Source organism: Carettochelys insculpta, chromosome 11 (assembly GCF_033958435.1).
Source record: "Carettochelys insculpta isolate YL-2023 chromosome 11, ASM3395843v1, whole genome shotgun sequence".
In the NCBI taxonomy this organism is placed as follows: domain Eukaryota; kingdom Metazoa; phylum Chordata; order Testudines; family Carettochelyidae; genus Carettochelys; species Carettochelys insculpta.
Window position 1 is genome coordinate 20,839,649 of NC_134147.1, and position 20,106 is coordinate 20,859,754.

The following is a 20,106-nucleotide window of genomic DNA, read 5'->3' on the forward strand; positions in this document are numbered from 1 at the left end:
TACAGCTTCTGCAGCCTTGGATCATTTTACTTCCAGGGCTTGCGTCTTAAGCCTATGAAGGTGCAACAAAACTTTAATGTTATAGTAATTATACGCGCACCCTATGGAGAGGGCCTGAGCGTATTGCCTTGGCATGTGTTCTGATGCAGGCAGCTCTTAAAGGTGCCATGGTTACGAAAATTAACTTTTCCAATACCATAGCTAATGAGGCAAATAAAAACCTGAGAGAGATTAATAACTAAGTATTTGGTGTCCTTTCCTATAAGAGGCTAGAACAGCCTACTCACTAAGGATGCGTGAATTCACTTGGCCTAATTCAATCATACCCCAGAACTACAGGGTTCAAAGTTACTGGAGCCAGAAAAAGGCTAACTGCACCTTCCAAGAAGCACAAAAAAAGAATGACGAGAACCACAGAAACAGACAGACACAGAGCTAGTGTCCTGATGCCTTGAAAAAACTACTGTTCCCTGCAGGAAGGGAATTTTTTTTTCCCATTCCCTAGGGACTTTATGGATTTTCCAATGGCATTCAGCCTGCAAAGCAGAAAATTTCTTGCAAGTCAGGTGCAGTTTTAAGGCTCTGGGATTGTATCAAAGTTCATTACCTATTAAATAAAACTGTTAGTCTTTAAGGGGCTACAAGACTGCCTTTTCTTTCTTGGTGAAACTACAGATTAACAGGGATGCCCCTCTGACACTATATATCCATTTGTGTCAGCCTGGCTTTTTTCGAAGTAGAAATGCACAGGGCAGATTTTCCCACATCTAGGAAAACATGTTCTTTTAAAGTCAAACCAGTCTGAGTGACACAGAACCAAAATTTAAGTTACAGAACAAAAATACATTTACAAGGCTACATTTTGCAAACCCTAAAAATACAGTAGTTTGAAGGTGCAGATGAACGTGAAACCCATGAATCTGGTTCCTCCCTCAGGCTAATAGACATAAAGATTGAGTATCAAAATATGAATAAAAGCAATCAGCCACACAGCAGTAGTATTATGGGAATACCTCACGGCTCCAAATAGGATTGTGCTAACCATGCTAAAGACAGCTGACCTAGTCTACGTGCTAAACTGTCACAATTCTAGCTAGACTAGATTACTTAATGCAGGAGTCTACCCCCTAGCACAGAGGCAATTATATCAGTTTACAGGTGCCTAATACTGGAATTAACTATTGCAGGTGTCAAAGGGCGTAACATCTAAGGGCACAGAGCACCTTTACACTGATATAACCATACCCCCCCACTACGGATAGTGCCACTTTACCGACTTTGGTAGATAAAAGAATCCAACATCTTACCAAAATACTTAGACCACCAGCACAGTTGCATGTATATCAAGCTGCTGGGAACTTACAGTCCATATAGGTAAGATAGACAAACCCAAACAGCCAAACTTCACATCTGCAACTTGTAACATATGGTACTTTACACAAACCTACCACTTACTACCTCTGGTTGGTCCATGTACTACCACCCCACTGCTCCCACACGATACCCTGCCCTCCACCTCACAACAGAGCTTCAGGCTTTAGCTTGTGAAGGCAGAGAAAGAAAAGCCTTCAAGAAATAAAACATATTCACATGCTAGAGAGATTATGAGGATACCTTTCGCAGCTCACTGCTAGTGATTGCTGTTTTTCATATACTGCATGCTCCTGAAATAGAAAAAAAAGTCGTTTAAATAGTGACCTCAAGCAACATTTAATACGTTGTATTTGCATATGAAGCAACTTGAGACTTCGGACAGCAAGCTTTTGGTGGGCAGTTTTGGAGCATTCAGAAGGATGTTTTTGTACAATAAGATTTTAATCCCACACCCTGTTGCTTAACTGATTCTCAGAACACGGATGGTCACTAAATTGTTCTTTTCTACCTAAAGCTGCTTTTGTCCCTTAATGTGTCTTTTGGGGCACAAGCCAACCTGGGTGGTATTTGTACACAAGGACTGACATTAAAGCCCATTTCTGGAAAAGTGTTTGTTAATAAATTTAGTTCCCTCATTGCTCACTTGGCAGCAAAAGAGCAGAAAACAGAAGGTCTTACACAAAAGAGCAGTTTAAAAGGGAGCTGACAGCAAAAGAACTATTTTTGTATATCTGGAATCCAAATGTTATTACCTACCTAATCTTATTTATATGGATTGAAAATTTGACCCCACCTTCTTATTTTTTGCCTTATTCTACAGTAAATACACATAGCAGCAACATTTAATATTTCCATTATTTTTTGTTGATTCTTGAAAAGCGCATTATGGATTTGGGATAAAGGAAAAAAGCAACACTGACACAGATCTCTTTTCCTTTAAAAACAGTTTTCCCCACAGTTGCTATCACCAGTTCAGCTAAACAGACACTATTCTAGTGGTCACTAGGGCTCTAAATTCAGAGCACCAGTTCAGAGCAGAGTTAGATGAGATGATACTTAAAGCACCAATGACCATTGGAACCATCTAGCACTTCAACCAAAAGACATAAGCCAGTAGCAGCATCAACAAGGCGTTTTGTCAAGCAGGCATATATTCAGGAAAGGGGTCAAGCCAGATGATCTAGCTGTCCCTTTTGGGCTTAAACTCTATGGCCATGCCTACACTAGCCAAAAACTTCAAAATAGCCATGCAAATGGCCATTTCAGCAAATGAAGTGCTGAAATACATATTCAGTGCCTCATTGGCATGCAGGAGGCAGCAGCACTTTTGAAATTGATGCGGCTCACAGCCACGCGGCTCGTCCAGACGGGGCTCCTTTTCGAAAGAACTCTGGCTACTTCGAAGTCCCCTTATTCCTATGAGCAGATGGGAATAAGGGGACTTCGAAGTAGGCGGGGTCCTTTCAAAAAGGAGCCCCATCTGGACGAGCTGCGCGGTGGTGAGCCACGTCAATTTCGAAGTGCCGCGGCCACCCACATGCTAATGAGGTGCTGAATATGTATGTCAGCACTTCATTAGTAAACTTCGAAATGGCCATTTACATGGCTATTTCGAAGTTTTTGGCTAGTGTAGACATGGCCTATGACTCTAAGGGGTATGTCTACAGTACACACTAAACCTGAATCTGTGGATCCAAGACTTGGAGTTTCCAAGTCTGTGTTGAGCCTCCACATTCCATTGTAGACCTGGTTTGCAGTTGCTGGACCAGGGCCTCAGAGCCTGGTCAACACAGGCAGACAGCACTAGGCACATGTTCTGACTTGGGTCTGGGTCCACAGTGCAAAAATGAAAGGGCTTGGACTCAAGTCACAGCAGGACCTGGGCTCAGACCCACCTCCCTCACAAGGTCCTACCATCCAAGTCATGACTGCTCCCTGACCTGTGTCAGACTGATGTGCGCGTGGACAAAAGGGGGCTTGGGCTCAGCCTAGACAAATCCAAAGCTCTCTGGATTCTTTACGACTGCCACAAAGGAAAAGGTAACCTGCTCAGGGAAGTTAAAATTGGTAAGCCTCTAAAGGACAAAAAGTTCATGGTGGCTACTCCTGACGGGTCTGCAAGGCAGTTGCGTCAAACTCCGCTGCTTCCTCAACAGAATATGGAGCAACGAGATCACAGCAACATATTTAGACTGAAATAATGCACTCAATCAAGCATTTCACAAATTCTTTGCCTGTGCAAATCAAAATTGCCAGGGATACGAGCACTGCCAGGTGGATTCAAAGCCACCACCAGACAAATGTTATGGCAAAACAGCAATGAAATGGATTACAATATAGAAGTGGATAGGAAACTCTCCTTACAAAGGGGTATATCTAAGTGAAAAGTCTCAGAGGTGCCACAGGACTGCTTATTATCTTACTGAAAGCATTTCACCCTACCTGACTTCAGCACAGTCATCAAGGGGGACGTGGATCAATTTGACCCCTACGTGGATGGGGCCTCAATCACAGGTCCAGGGAAACTGGTTATGGACAACATGGGATAAGCCATGGGCTCACCTGAACAAACCCAGGCCCTGCATGTAGAAAAGTGGAACCATCTGGTAAGGGCAAGTGTGGCTTTAGCATGGGGATTTTTCCATGTGAGAGCTCAGGGCAGGGAGGGTTCAAGCAAATCTGGGGTCCTTGACAGTCACTCAAGTAGGATTCCAAGCTTCAAGAATTAATGTCCAAATCTCCTCTCTAAGCCACTTTTCCCCATCATGTAGGGAGTCCAGGGCCAATGGAGCTGATCTCATGATGCAAGAATGAGAAGAGGAAATTTATCCAGAGCTGCAGTGCATGTGTGGATGGAGTGGGGGGAAAATTGTGGCAGAAGTTTGCATCGACACTATAAAGTAAAGAGATAATCTCATGCCTCAGGGGCCTCCACATGCCATTTCAGCTCTCGCAGGGAAGCTTGCGCTCCACGTCATTACACTACAGCAACACACATTACACCTGTATTTCAAACCTCCCAGAGTGATTGTATGGACGGCAGCTTAAGCAGCACCGTCTGAACTGGTTCGGGTGCTAGATGCATGCAGGACCCTGAGTGGGCAGAAACAACAATGTTCAGTCATAGAATCTGGGAGGTGCTGGATATAGCTGGGAAACTTGACTTTTTTTTTCCAGGTGAAATTTCATGGGCCAGTTTTATTCATTTTGCTGCCGTATTTGAGATTCAGGACTTGTGTGAATGCCCCAGGCCAGAGGAAATGCCCCAAGTCCCTAAGTTGCTAATTTCTCTAAGAAGCAACACATACATTTCAAATACCTTAAGGTCTTCCACTGCTTGAAGGGGCAATGGGCATATATCAAAAGGGAGGGGGTGTCGAGGGGCACCACAACATATGGCTGTATGTTCAGTCTGACTTAACATCTGCTCTGATGATCTGGAAAAGGGGCTCAACTGTATCTTAATGAAATTCTCAGACTGTTCAGTGCCAAACAGGGAAGAAGCTGCAAACACCAGTGAGGACAGAAATACAAATGGTCAGCTAGAAAGCGATTGCTCCTGGAAAGATAAACAGCCGTTGCTTCAAGGGAAACGATGTGCCAAAAGAGATGCTCCATGGAGAAGAGAAATCTGGAAAGCAATAGCGCTAAGGGAGATTTCAGGGTGGGAGTGGACAGCAAGTTAGACGTTGGTTTGCAATCTGACGTAACAAAAGGCCAATGCAAATTTGCTTTGTGTGTGGCTTTGCATTCCAACATTGAATGGAAGGCAACTATCTCTGTAAAACTTTTGTCATGCCTCAAAGTGAGTGAGCAAGGTCATGCAAAGAAAAGCCACAACAGTGAGTGGCAAGCAGGAAAAGGTAATTGTGTTACTACAAGACCACAAGAGCAAAATATATCTAGCTTTGTGACTGCTAAAATGGACGTGATAACGTCAACCAATTTTGAAGACTCCAAACCACCAGAAATGGAGTGGAATTCAGGACAGTACAAAAAATATTAGGTTAAAAATAATTAGGTTAAACAGCACAAAGAATTTTTGGACACATTATGGAACAGTTTCTCAAGGCAAGTGGTGGAAGCCCAATTAATGAGATATTCAAAACAAGACTGGACGACACATTGAAAGATGCTTTATGGAGTGCTCCTGCACTAGCCCATGGGATATGAGCTAGTGAGCTCTAAGTATCAGTTCCGTACCAACTTCTGCACTATCTTTGCATACCCATTCAACTGAGGATGAAGAGTATTTGATAGCTGAGTAGACCAGGTGACTTACTACTCCAAAGAGACATTTCCCAGGTTACCAAATATAGTATGCAGTCTCCAGTTACATATGAAGTAGCCACTAAGGTGATGGCTCAGCCAATAACAAATAATCTAAGCTAAGTGGCTGCATGGAGTGAGCTGGGATGCCTCTTGTGAAACAATTTTATATGGACAGAGGAAATCAGTGGCAAGATTGGCAAATCACTTTGAAAAAAAAAAGTTCTACCTCTTGAGTTGCTTCTGTAACCGACGGGACAGGAGAACATGGAGCCTGCTGCCCCAGAGGCTGGGAAAGATCTGGCTGAAGCTGCAGAAGACCAGCAGGCTGAAGAGGCAGACAGTGATCTATGGGCACTGTTGCACTAGCTGCTGCAAGATTCCCATGAAGTTGTGAAAGAAGTTCTGGCCCGCGGCAGGGAGGCAAGACTTCAGGTTGCAACTGCAAAGGTGGCGGCACAACTATTGAAGGCTGCACTGGTATTACAGGCACCTGGGGTCCAATTTCAAAACCACACTGAGGCTGTCCAATGATCTGTTGCAATACAATAGAAACCTATTAAAACCCCCCACATTTAGGGTGTTCATAACTCATTCAAGTCCAAGTACAACGGCCATCTTTGATAATTAACCCTTTATAATCCTACAGTGAGAACATGTTTTATTTATGGGACATTGAAAGATGGGGCCAGAAAGAGTTGTTTTCAAAATAATCAGTTAAAATAAAATCAGAAGCTCCTTCTTATATAATTTGTGAAGGTGTAACAAAAAGCATGCATGCCTGAGGATCCATATACTACTTGTATAGTAGGATTATTACTCTTGTAATGATATTTGTGGGAATCATGCAAAACTAAGCTGGATCCTGCTTAGACTTTCAAAACTCATTTTATATCCTATTTCCTTGGAAACACAGCTCTGTTTTCATAAGCCTGGGGTCTGTACATGGAGCACAAGAGGACTTAGAGAAGCAATATTCAAGTTGGCAGGGTCTGAAGACACTCTCGTGAGAGTACTTAAGGAACTAGATGAATCAGCACCAGAAATGCTAGCAATTATCTTTGAGAACACCTGGAGGATGGGGATGTCCCCAAAGACCAGAGAAGGGCAAACTGCTTTAAAAAGGGGAAACAAAGAGGACTCAGGGAATTACGGACCAATCAGCCCAACTTTGATACCCGGAAAGATAGTGGAACAATTTATTGTACAGTCAGTTTGCAAGCCTTTGGGGAATAATGGAGTTCTTAACACTAGCCAGCATGGATTTGTCGAAAACAAATCATAATAAAAAGCCAAATTCCTTCTTTAGAGGGTTATTGGCCCAGAGAATTGGGTGGGGCAGGGGGGAAGCAGAACAGATACCTGTTTTTTAGTAAAGCTTCTGCCACAGTCCCACACGACATTCTGAGACGCAAGCAAAGGAAACGTGTTCAAGATGGGATTATTTAGAAGGTGGGTGCACAACTAGTTGTGCGACCTTGCTCAAAGAGTAGCAATTAGTGATTTGCTGTCAAACTAGGAGGGCGTACCTAGTGGAGTTGTGCAAGGGTCAGTTCTGTGTTCAATATTATTTGATATTTTCATTAATTCCTTGGATTGCTGGATGATTGCCCCGTTCTGTTCATTTGCTTCTGCTCCTCCTTTTGGACGGGTCCTGGACACTCAGCAAGCAGGGCTGAAAATGCTGGGGCTGCTGAGTGTGGAATGTTTTGCTTTTTGCTGCTGGTGTATAAATTCCTAGAGATTTAAGGGACACCCTTGAATCTCTAATCTAATCTGTTTTTATCTGAAGAGCAATGGGGGCCCTTCAAAGGGGAAGTCTCAAGTAGTTTGCAGCACCTCTGGGGACAGACCTGATGACGGTAGCCAAGATGAAGACCACGTAGTGATGACGGAAGCAGTAGCTCAAGCTGCAGAAGCTCAGTTGCAATGCTGTCTTGTCAAAGGATTTGCCTCCTCTGCCACAGCCATGAACTCCTGCTTTGACTCATCAGGAAACTTGTCTTTGAACTCCAGGTTATTATCCCATAGGCTGAAACCATAACCACCAGCCTACTGGTTCATGACCCCAAGGTGTAACCATACTGCGTGGAACAAGGCTTCTTTCCAAACACGTCCAACTTTTTTTTTTTTGGTGGAGGCCTGGTGTCCGTGTCTCTCTCTCTTTCACCATCATCAGCCATACACAGGAGCTTGGAAGAAGATGTTATAGAAAGTTCAAATCCCTTTGTATCTTCTGTTACCCCTTTAAGCAGTGGGAGGCAGGAAATATGGGGCTTGCCCTGAATCTTTGAGTCTCAGGATAGCCTCATTAATCAGGAGAACTACCCTCAAGAGTCCTGCAGAGAGACAAATGTCCACCAACCAGTGTGACTTTTCCTCCACATCTTCTGGATGGATATCCAGAGCTGCAACCAGCTTCATCAAGTCTTGAGCTCCGAAATGATCAGGGAGAGATGCAGACTCAGTCACTATCACCTCATTAGGCAGTGAAGAGGAAGGTCACTGCCTCCACCATAGGACTTCAAAGTATCAGCACCAAGTCTTTGTGGGACTTTTGGTGTCTTCATCAATGGCAACGATGATCTGCCTCTGGACTCGGCTGGAACAGGGGGAGCACTCCTCGCAGACTGGGACATGCTCTGTGTCCATTCCAAGAAGAGAGGTTCCAACAGTGGGTGAAGTGGAGAGTCCATAAGCAGGTACGTGAACCTGGAAGTCTTCCCGCCCTTTTTTAATGGGGGTTTGAACCCTCAACAAACCTGACGTGTGCCTCACGTGTGCCTGTTTCAGATGTTTATGGTACCTGGGGTGTGGGTTGCTCACTGTTACTTGAGCACCTGGCCTTGAAGCCATGAGAATAAGACATCAGACAGGAAGCAAGCTTGATACCCAAACAGAAATCAGTTTATCTGATCTTGCATAGCACAGGGAGCTGGACTTAATGACTTCTCAAGATCCTGTCCAGCCCTATATTTCTGCAATTTAATAATTATTTGGAGTTTTTCATTATAAAGCCTATTTGCATACACCACTAGGAAGTGTCAGCTGGTGCAAGATTCACATGGCTGCTCCTTGGGCAGGGAACATAATGCAGTGTGCTGTAGGTTGCACTGACTTCCACGTGGGTTCAGAACTCAAGAAAAGTGATTGCTCATGACTTTTATGAAGCGCTGTACCGCCACCTTACAAATACTTGTACTTCATGAGCATGGCCCCATTTATACTGATGGACTTCTTCCATGCATAAAAGTTTCTTGTGTGTAAGTGCTCTATGGGGATTGGGACATCCAGGTTAACTACCTTAGAAAATATGTTTTTGTTATTCAGAATAATGATCCTTTGGTTTATACATTTAGGGACAGGACATTCTCCATACCAGGACATCAACTCTGGAAGTTGCTTTCCTCCTTGGTTCAAGAAGCTTAGCATTTAATGACCACCCTGACTCATTTTAAAGCTTACTTATTCCAGTACCAGAGGGGTAGCCGAGTTAGTTTGCATCTTCAAAAACAACAAGTAATCCTGTGGCACCTTAGAGACTCGCAGATATTTTGGAGCATCTGACAAAGTAGGTCTTTGCCCACAAAAGCTGATGCTTTAAAATATCTGTTAGTCTATAAGATGACACAGGACTTCTTGTTATTCTTACTTATTCAGACTTTTTGTGGTAGGGTGCAGGAGGGAAGGAAGAGGGAGAAGGAAGCAAAGGGAAACAGAAGAGAAAGGGTTTTACTTTTGATTTGTGGTTTTAGTGGAATAATAAAAGTATCAAGCCATACTGCCTTGGATTACTTTCTCAGAGGCCATTTTTTGACTCTGCAGAGTACCATCAAACTTTATTGCAGGACATAAGAACAGCCACTCTGGGTCACACCAGTGGTCCATGAAGCCCAGTATCCTGACTTCTAATGATGGCTGGTGCCAGAGGACTTTCGAGTGAGTGAACAGAACTGGACAATTATCAAGTGATCCATCCCACGTCATCCAGTCTCACCTTCTGGGAGGTGGAGCTTTAGGGATACTAAGAGAATGAAGTTGCACCTCTGGCCATGTTGACTAACAGACACTGACAGACTTACCTGCCAGGAATTTATTGAATTCTGATCTGAACCCATACTGCATTTGGGCTTCAAGGCATTAAATGGCAGTGAGTTCCACAGTTTACTGTGCAGTCTTCGAAGCAGAGCTTCCTTTCGTTTGTTTTACGTCTGCTACCTATTGTCATAAGGTGATCCCTTGTTCTCATAGGGGGCAAATAACACTTCCCATTCACATCTTCCACACCGTTCACATTTTATTGATCTCTCTTCATGCCCGGTTTCCCTTCATTATCTCTCTCCTATGCTGAACAGCCCCAGCCTGTTTAACCTCTCCTCATATGGAAGCCATTCTATACCCCCTCATCACTTGTTACCTTTCCCTGTACCTTTCCAGTTCTAACTTCTTTTGAGATGGGGGTAACCAGAGTGTCGCACAATATTTAAGGTGTGGGCATACCATGGATTTATACAGTGGCAAGATATTTTTTGTTTTATTACCTACCCCTGGGAGGGATGGCTCTGTGGCTTGAGCAGTGGCCTGCTAAACCCAAGGTTGCAAGCTCAATCCTTGAGGAGGCCATTTAGGGATTGGGGCAAATAGATGTCAGTGAGGGTGCATGGTCCTGCCATGAGGGCAGGAGACTGGACTAGATGACCTCCCAAGGTCCCCTTCCAGCTCTAGGAGATGTGTATCTCCATTATATACAATGGTTCCTAGCATTTTGGCTTTTTTGACTACCCCTGCGCACTACCAGCTTTTTGTGGAGAAATATACTTGACAATGTCACAATATCTTTCTTGAGTGGTAACACATTTAATTTGCAGATAGAAATGAAGACATGGTATCTTTACATCATGGAACATGGTCACAGAGGAACCTATATGGTAATGGTTTGGTGTGTGTTACTGGGAGGGAGTAGAATGTTGCATTAGGTGGAGGCTGTTATTTAAAAGTGTGTATGTATCTGGATATATAGAGATATTCCTATCTCCTAGAGCTGCAAGGGACCTTGAGAGGTCCTTGAGTCCAGTCCTCTACCCCTCTTAGCAGGACCTAGCACCATCCTCGACAGATTTTTTTTTAATCTATCCTGCCCCAAACCCTTGAAAGGCCTCCTCAAGGCCTGAACTCAGAAGGGTTTACAAGGCCAATGTTCAAACCACTGAGCTATCCCTCCTCCCCAACAACCACGTGCAAAATGTTGTACAACAACATCAGAGCAAACAAATTTTGACCATACTAGCCTCTTAGTTAATCACAGGAACACCTCTTCTTCAAAAGCACTTTAAAGGCACAACAATGCATTTCTAAGGCCTAGGTTTCATCTTCCTTTTGTTTGGATTAGCTATTATTTGTGCTAAGAAATATTTCAGGACCCTACCACAGATGTGTCAGATACATGATGACTTTGTGTCGCAAGTGCGAAGATCTGTCCATGGTACTGTACATGGCATGCATTCTGTGCATAAAGGGCCAGATTTAATTCTCTTTGAAGCCACTAGAAATATCACCATTTATCAGTTCAACAGAAATTGTATCAGGCCCCTAACGAAGGGGAATTCTACACAAACAAAACTGATGTACCAAATATATGGCCAAGGAAAGAAATTCAGATACGATGCAGAAAATAAGTGATACCATAGTGCATTGGATTGAAATATATTAAGAATTTAAATCCCCATTTAACCAGATTTAATACAACAATTTCTTGTCCAACCCTCATTTTTGAAGCAAGCAGTTCTTAACAGCTTTGACCTTTCCCACTATTTCCTGCACGGGTCATGCAGTGTTATACTTAATGTTGTCATATTATAAAAGGTGACAATGGTATTATCTGAAGACTCAGTCACTCATGAACCACTGATCTTGAAAATGGCGCTAATATTAGAAGCCCTGCTTTGTGCTTCACTTATTTTTATCAAAAAGGATCTGCAGCTGGTAGCTATTTCTTTTTTACAGATAGCTTTCTAGCAGTCTTGTGGAAGTAGACTTTAGCTGTCATTTGCCTTTCATCTAAGAACACACTATTTATTAAAAGAGTTCTAGATCAACAGAACTGGTAGAGTACATCCATATTCCAACATGCATACATATGATGTACTATGGATATTACAAGTCAGTGGCCTAGCATGCATTTACATATGAGAGTTATGGACTGCTTTCCACCCTTGTAACTGAAACAAGAACGCTCATCCGTTTTGTGTGGCCATTTCTCCTTGTAGCTGGGACGAGAGAAGGAACAGGTTGCTCAAAAAAGTGATTCCCTCATTTTCCAAATCCACTAGATAATTATATATTTACTCAGGCCTGATGAGGAAGGGTCAGGGAGCACAGCAAAGGGGGCAGCTGCCCTGGGGCCAAGTGACTTAAAATAGCCGGATGTGCCTGGCCACCGTTTCAGTGGCAACAGCAGCAGCCAGAGCCCCTAGTCTTTTATATTGCTGCCGGGGCCCCGGGTTATGCTGGAGAAGGTTAGCTGCAGCCCTGCCCCTTCCACCAGAGGCCCCGCCTCTTCTGGAGGCCCAGACCTGCCCTCCCTCATCTTGCACAAGATCTGGTAAAGTCTATCTGTCACCCTGTATTTAGTCCACATTGAGGACACATTTTGAGCAACAAGTTCAACAGCTTAATCCTAGTCCAATCAGTTGCTACTTCATATTGCATTACCGGACCAGCCTACACACTAGCAAAACATCTTGAGTGCAAGCAGCCTGCCTGTTTGTAATGCAACAGGGTACAAGATCTACTACTACAAGTACTCACGCAGTCCAATGACAAAAGGATTACCTGGCTACCAACCCCAGGTGCCGACATAGTCTGCTCTGAAGGATGAGTTATGCTTGGCAGCAGTGACTGAGAAAGTGGAGGCAGCGGCTGCTGCTGTGGAGTGGCTTGCATGTTCTGAGTGTGGTGGGGAGAGGGAGCATCACTCTGCATTAACTGCTGGAAGGCAGGCTGGTACATCTGTTGCTGGGAGAGCTGGGATATTGCGTGATGTGTTGGCAAGGCAGACACTCCCGGCGGAGCCACGGTAAGTAACGGTATCGTAGCAGCCGACATATTTGGCACTATTGTTTGGCAGGGCAAGACCAAAGAAGCCACAGTAGTATGAGGAAGGTTGACTGACTGCATGGGTAGGGCAGGAGGATTGGATGCCAGAGGCAGAGCAGGGCTCATCGAAAGGCTGGGGATAATCACAGCTGGAGCGAAATACTGAGAAGGAGCAGGAATGGGGGGTGCATTTGCAGGAGGTAAATCAGAGAGGCTTGGAGGAAGGTTGTCAAGTCCTGCCAGAGGAGTAACTGCAGGAATGACAGGAAGCGGAGGAATCTGAAAAAAATACAATATCACATCAATTGCAAATGTTTTAACCGATGGTACAAATTCGTTTCCTCTGCCATCTCACTAGAAACTCATTGGTGTGCCATGCTAATTAGATCTAGTTATTAGTCATTTCCTTCCAGTCCCAGGGGTTTATAAATAGCTACACTTTGACAAATTGATGTACTGCATACAAAAGGAGCATTTTAAGGGTTTTGACCATTTTTAAGGCTGAAGAATTCACAATGGTTTCCCAAACTATTTAGCAGCCACAGAGCAACCGGATAATAAATAATAATCATCCCTTTGATTCCGAAACAAGTTACAAATTATACTAGCAGTGGCTTCGAAAGGTAACCACTGGGCATGGAAAAGGAGTGGAGTCAATTTTAATAATTCATATTGCAAATGTGCAGGATGGAAAAATTTGTGGGAACTGTTTTTTACGCACACAAGTTCCAAATGACATGACAGACCACAACTACTCTGGTGTTGTCCATCTCCCGTTAAACTTTCCCCTAGAATGCAGGACCACCACATGCCTCAAGGACTTCTGATGTGCCAATAGGGATCTTATACAGCGAGGCCCTGGTTCCAGAAATATGGAAGTTTCTGACTAGCCCACAGCATGTTAACAACTCTATGTACAAGTATGTGCAGACTCAGGGCCCTACATTTTAAATTGCTATAATTGCACATTTTCCTTTTTAATGCATGCACAAAGGAACTGCAGGGTAAGTTCAAGAAGTCAATGGCAGTGCAGATTGCAAAATAGATTGCAACACTTTATCTTATACAAAAATCCAGAAGAAAAATTTTAAATACTGGATACATCAGTCATTTTATAGTTACACTAAAATAACATAGTTGCAATATATAGGAAACTCTTTCATATCCAGCAGCCCTGGGACTGTCAGGTTGCTGGATATTCAAATATTCTGGATAACAGAGAGGTATACCTAGCAAGGCATAACCCTAAAGAAAAACAAGATGAGATATTAAGAAACAAGACAAAATATGTATGCAGAGTATGTTACTTACCAACAACAGCAGTATTGTACACTATAACCTTGTACTGTATTTATTTGTATTTACTTCACTAGACTGGAAAACATAACTAAAATTTACTTATGTTTAAAATGATGGTTATTCGAGCGTTCTGGATAATAGAATGCCGGATGCAAAAGAGTTTACTCTATTGCCTTTAAGTTACTAGAAATTCTTTACAGCAAATGCACATTTAATCTTCAGAGGAAATTTAGGCAGATAGTTGACTTTTGGGAGTGAAAGGATTTTATTTTGCAGTTGGACAATTTTTTAAAAAGCAGACATTGAGAATTTTCCTCACCAACTCCTACTATCTGCTTTGGTACAGAGATCAGAAGAGGAATACATCACAGAAGCAGCTTGCTCTTTCCCCTTCATTTAAGCTGCTTCACCTCTTAAAAGCCCTCACACCAGCCAATCTACTAAATGCTGCTGGTAAGAGCTTCAGCACTGCAGGCCAAAGAAAAGATTCCACCACTGCTACTGCTAATGGAAAGGGGCCAGAGATCTAGAAAGGGAGAGGAATGGGGGGAGGATGGTGAGCATAAGAGCTTAAGAACATAAAAGTGGACAATTGCTCATGCTCTTAAACTGGGGATGGGGAAGAGGGTCTGCCATGAAGGAAAAAAAAATGCAGAATTATAGTCATTGCAATTCAATGCCTAGTATTAATACTACCATTAACAGGATTAACCAGGCAAGACTTGAGATTACTCAAACCGGACTGTTTTTTTGGCTTACCCAAACCAAAAAATGAATGAAAAACCCTAGAGATCATATTACAGTCAGTCTTCCGAAGTTTAAATTACACTAGTTTGCAATCCCAATAGCCAAGTGAAACCTTCGTCGATCTCTGTCCAGAAAACTTCACTCGAATGAACGTGGCTTTAAATGATTCAAAACACTACTGAATTCTCATGCTTTACCTGGGAGGGTGGGACGTGAGGAAGTTGCTGTACAGTGGAAATTTGTAATGGTGTTAGCTGGGTACTGGGGGCTGCCACCTGAGAAGTCTGAGTTTGATATTGGGACAGCAGATGGGCAGCTGGCTGCACTGGACAAACTGGCTGGCTGGCAAGAACCTGCTGCAGAGGAGCTTGCTGAGGCATGGATTGCTGCTGGAGAAAAAACAGTGCATCTTAAGAAAGAATCCATCCACTGGATGCCTGTCTTGTTTTCTTCCCAGTTACAGCTGCATGTTCGAAATGGAGCAGTCACTCAGACTGAGCAGCACCAGTAAAAAGATGGACACTCACAGTTCAAACACTGCACAAGAGAGTAGACTTAAGTCTTATATGTGAACAAACCCTACATTACCGCAAAAGGCATATTCCACCTGTGTGGAGAAGATGCATCGCAGCGACTTTATAAAGCTTTTCAAGGACAAAACAACCACAGTTTTCCAGCCAGCCCTACAAAATCTCCCAACGATGGACCCCCAATAGTCCTAGATAGAGCGCGCGAACCAGGGCAATAGTGTCATTCCAGAATTGACTCTATAACAAAGACAAGACATTCAAATGTATAACACATCTACCTGGTTGTTCGAAGTATACACGAGGCTTATTTCAATTAATTAAGTCAGAATCTAAAAGTATTTCCCTCCCATCAGGCAGATCAGAATGTGCAAAGGCTAAGGAAGTGTCAGCATAAGAAACTCAGGTCTTGCAAGCACCATCTCTTCACCTGCTAGCAACTGAAAATAAACAACAAAGCAGAGAGGGCCCTCTGCGTATTCACGCTTTTTGCGATGTACAAAGATACTTAAACACTATTGAAAAAGTTCATTTTTTTTAAACTTGGTTTTAAAAAAATACAGTCAACCCTCGATTTAAGAGACGAATAAGGGGGAAGAGGTGTCTGTTAATGCCGAAAGTCCCTTATATTTGAATAGTTATAGTGTAGGATGAGGCACTGACCTTCCCAGCCCACCACTCACTCCTGTCCTCTGCCGCTCCCCTCCCTTCCCCCACTCCAGCTCCATTCTCTCTCTCACTCCTCCTTCTCCCCCTCCCAATTACCAAGAGAGGAGCTGAATGCCGGCCTGGCTCCTTCCATCTCCTGTAGCTCTCAGCGCTGTGGCTACTCCACCCCCCTCAGCTCCAAGCCACCAGCACGACTGTAGAGCATGGTTGCCCCCAGCCTGTCACAGCCTCCAACACCATGGCTGCTGCTCAGCACCATTGCAGGCAGTGGCAGTGGGCACTGACATGTTCCATGCACATGGAGCCGGGGGAGGAGAGATGCTCTGCTCTGCCGCAGCGTCCACCAGCTCCTCTGGCCCCATTCACCCCAGCTCCTGCGGTGGCCCCTCCACCCCTCATGGCCCCAGCCACTCCGGCAGCTCCTGCAGCCTCGGCAGCACCTCTGGTGAGTCTCCAGCATTTATTTAGGGAGGGGCAGGGGCTGGCAGACAGCATCCGTTATTTCCAGAGTCTGTTAAATCGTGGGTTTACCATATGTACTTTAAATCGAAGGAAGATCCTTCCAATCTTCCCAGAATAGAACAGTAACGACTAAGGAGTATGTGACCATAGCTGGCTCCCTCCCTGGCTCCAGATGAAGTGGATGTCATCCCTACTTGGGTGGTCCAGAGACGGGATAGGAAAAATTCCAATCACAAACTGAGATAACGCATCTCACGGTCTCTGCTAACTTTGCTAAGGGTGGAAAGTAGAGTTCTTACTTCTCATAAAAAGCAGCACATTAAAAGACCTTTTGAAATGTTTTAAACAATCATTGGAGGGCAAAGCAAACTTTTTTGTTTTGCTACCCTGCTCTAAACAGACACGGGAACTTTTACCAAGTGACAGCTCACATTTAGGAAAGTTTTCAACTCCTACCGGCGGGGACCACACTCTTGAGTTGAAAGTTTAGTTGTTGTCATAACAGTGCTAGATTTTTTCATCACATAGAGATCAGACAGTTAATCCATCTTCACATATGAAATACCACCCCCCACTTTTTTTATTACTATACTTTTACACCGCAGCATATGAGAAAAGCGAAAGTTTCTGAATTAGAAATTCGTTTTGTAATCACAGCACAAGACAAAAATTGAACAGCAAATCAAGCAGCCCTATGGCACCTGAAAGACTAACACATTTATTATTAGGTAATGAGCTTTCATGGAAAGACCCACAAAATATCATTATCTAATAAATAAATGTATTAGTCTTTCCGGTGCTACAGGACTGCTTGTTTTTTGTGAAACTACAGACTAACACGGCTCCTCACGAGACAACGTGACTCAAATGTTGGGCCTCTTGCAATTCAGCTGAACTCTGCCCAGTTCCTTTAAGTTTGACACAAACACACTTTTGTCCAGTTGGAGAGCAGAGCAGCTGGTGAGGAAACACGCTGGCCCCAATCTAACATTACTGCCCAGTTAGTGATGCTGGATCTCTCCAGAGGTTCTCTAGTGAGCGCCCTGGAAACCAAGCTCTGGGTTCACAGGCACCAGGAAGGCTCTGCTTTACTGGCCAGCCATGCTACTGAATATTTGATGAGAACGAAGTAACTGTTCTATGGCTGACTTCAGCATGTTTTCACCTCTAACCATCTGTCCTACGTCGGGGTCTCAGCGAGTGCTGGCTGTAATTTAAGAGGTGATATGTTGTATATTAAAAACCTAAAGAAAAACAAAGGAACAGGGAAACTAATTATTGCTTTTCATCTTGGCTGCTTTGAGAAACGACAGCTCCACAGTGTTGGGTCTGGTATACTGTCAGCAATGGAATGCTGCCATAAGAACTCTTTCCTTTTTTAACAAATACAAAAACACAGGAATGGGGATGAAATGGATTAAAGCCTCCAGTGAGCTTGCCTTTGGTGAACTAATTAAGACTGATGCAGTTTGGTGGTGTCCAAACATGGTGAAGAGATGTGTATTTGGCTACTTGTATCTAGCAGTTCCGGTTACCCAGCACATCTCAAAGTAACAAGATGTTACGCTGAGGCAAGAAAGATTCCTTTCAGAAGACTGAGCTAACCTCCTAAAGCTTCCATTTCCCACCCCAATTAAATGCTTCAAAATGCCCACAACAGCTTGGATGCAGCATGAGGAGAACACAACTCAACTGCATCACAATATTCATGGTATAAACAGTCATCTTCTAAGCTGCCTAGAAAGCCAATAACAGCATTTTAAAATATTGGAGATTCAAAATTCACCCGGGGAGAAGGTGCTCTGGACACAACGTCCCTGAATCACCTTTTCACTTGCTCACACAGCTTTTCAGGCCTAACCAAACTCCTTTTGTACTCACACACACCTGCACGTGTGCTTTCTGGGCACGGAGACCTGCACACGTGGCCTGTATGCTTTGCATATGAAGGAACATTATTCTGTCCACTAATTTCTGCATAAAGAAAGGCCACTCTGAAAACAAGTGACAGAAACCTGGGCAGCTGGGGCTTGTTGGCAAAACAGTTCATTTTTTCAAATCAGGGGTCGGCAACCCCCCCGGGCATGCATGGCAAGAGTAGCACAGGAGGCAGGAGCTCAGCCCTGTCCCTCCTTCCCCATGCAGCTGGGAGCTTGCTCAAAGCCAGGCCGCCTGTGGATTAACAAAAGACCAGCTAATGCTACCAACCACCGCCTAACTGGTAAAGTTCTGCATCGTAATTTATTTATTAATGAAGCAGGACTGTTAGTGACTTAAAAAAGTATCACTGGCACTTGGACCATACACAGAGGTCAAAAGGTCAAATTTCAGCCCTCCACCTCAGAAAGATTGAGGTCCCCTGTTCTAACTCTTCTGAAAATTAAAGCTAGCTTAATTCACATAAAGGATGGCTTCTTGCCCCAATTTTACATAATTCCGTTCATGTATGTTTTGAAATGGACATGATGAGTGATTTCCAACCTGGTCTAAATGATGTTGAGTCACAAATTCCATTGACTCTGACCTGGAATTGCAATCGCTGGGTCAATGCACGCCTGAAGCAGTTCTATTTGAGAACCAGGCATGGATTTTGCCCTCTACATCTAGGGTACACATTACAATAGTTTGTTAGATCCTAAAATACCCATGCAAAGAGAGTTCCTGATGTGCCTACAGACAGGAAGAGAAGGAAATTTCATACTTTGATTCATCAGAAAAACAAACATATATTGCCTATATTTTAGCCCCACGCTCTATCTGTGAAGCCAGTATTTCAAATAATAGCCATACCCCTATGAAAGAAGAAAAAGGAGGTAGCAGGTGAAAAAAAGACCCTAATCTAGAAAAGTAAAAGCACCATCTGACACAAGGGAAAAAATCTGCAAATTCTGAAGTGACAGCAGGAAGTCCATGAGGCCAATACACAATTGGAATTAATCCCAATTCTGTCCCAGAAGCAGCAATATTTCTGGCTGAATGAGAGAACAAGTGAACATTCTGCTCATTAGAAAGAAAGGGATAGGAGACAATAGTCACGACACGATAGATTCACACAGGCAGATAGAACTGTGCTGTTTCTTTAAAAGTGCATTCAGACAGAAAAGACTATTTTATCCAACAACAAAACTGGACCTATTCCAGTACTGAATAGTACTAAGACCATAAAAATTTGGAGATTAATTGTGATAGCTCTAAAGTCAAGAGAAAAAACAAGCACCTACATACGGCAACCAAGTTAATGTTAGAAATGTGGTGTATTTTGGCAGCCTAAATGGTGTGACAGAGCTGCTGACACACAAAGGCATTTGGTAATAAGAAAGTAAGTTCCCTCTGCCCTGTGTGCAGAGGGTAAATGCTGCTTTGCCCATTTAAATCATAGCTTGCATTCACAGAGGTGGGGTTTCTGACCAGGACAGAATCTATGATATTTATGTTGCCCAGAGACTTTTTTTAAAAAAAAAAAAACACAACCTAGCTAGTACAGGTTGAACCTCTCCAATCTGGAACTCTCTTGTCTGGCAACATCTGTGATCTGGCACCGGTTTAGTTAGTTGGAGGAACACCTATTATGGGTGTGGCCAAGTTTCCTACAGTCCCATAAAGTTTGTTTAAAGTCACAAGTCCTGGCTCTCAGTGTTCTGTGCTGTTATTTAGTTGTAATTTA

General features: G+C 43.5%; 1 protein-coding gene across 9 annotated transcripts in view; it reads right to left on the reverse strand.

Moving 5' to 3' along the window:
• Positions 1–20,106, reverse strand: part of WNK2 (WNK lysine deficient protein kinase 2) — a 169,027-nt gene that overhangs the window by 55,543 nt on the left and 93,378 nt on the right. For 5 of the 9 annotated variants that reach the window (XM_075006122.1, XM_075006125.1, XM_075006121.1 and 2 more), the window contains 4 exons: positions 14,982–15,173; positions 12,451–13,017; positions 5,873–6,178; positions 1,615–1,664 (listed from right to left, as the gene is read on the reverse strand). In XM_075006122.1, the coding sequence (XP_074862223.1) occupies positions 1,615–1,664; positions 5,873–6,178; positions 12,451–13,017; positions 14,982–15,173 (1,115 nt within the window). The remainder of the gene's footprint in view (positions 1–1,614; positions 1,665–5,872; positions 6,179–12,450; positions 13,018–14,981; positions 15,174–20,106) is intronic. The other 4 variants (XM_075006126.1, XM_075006119.1, XM_075006120.1 and 1 more) reach the window with 4 other exon arrangements.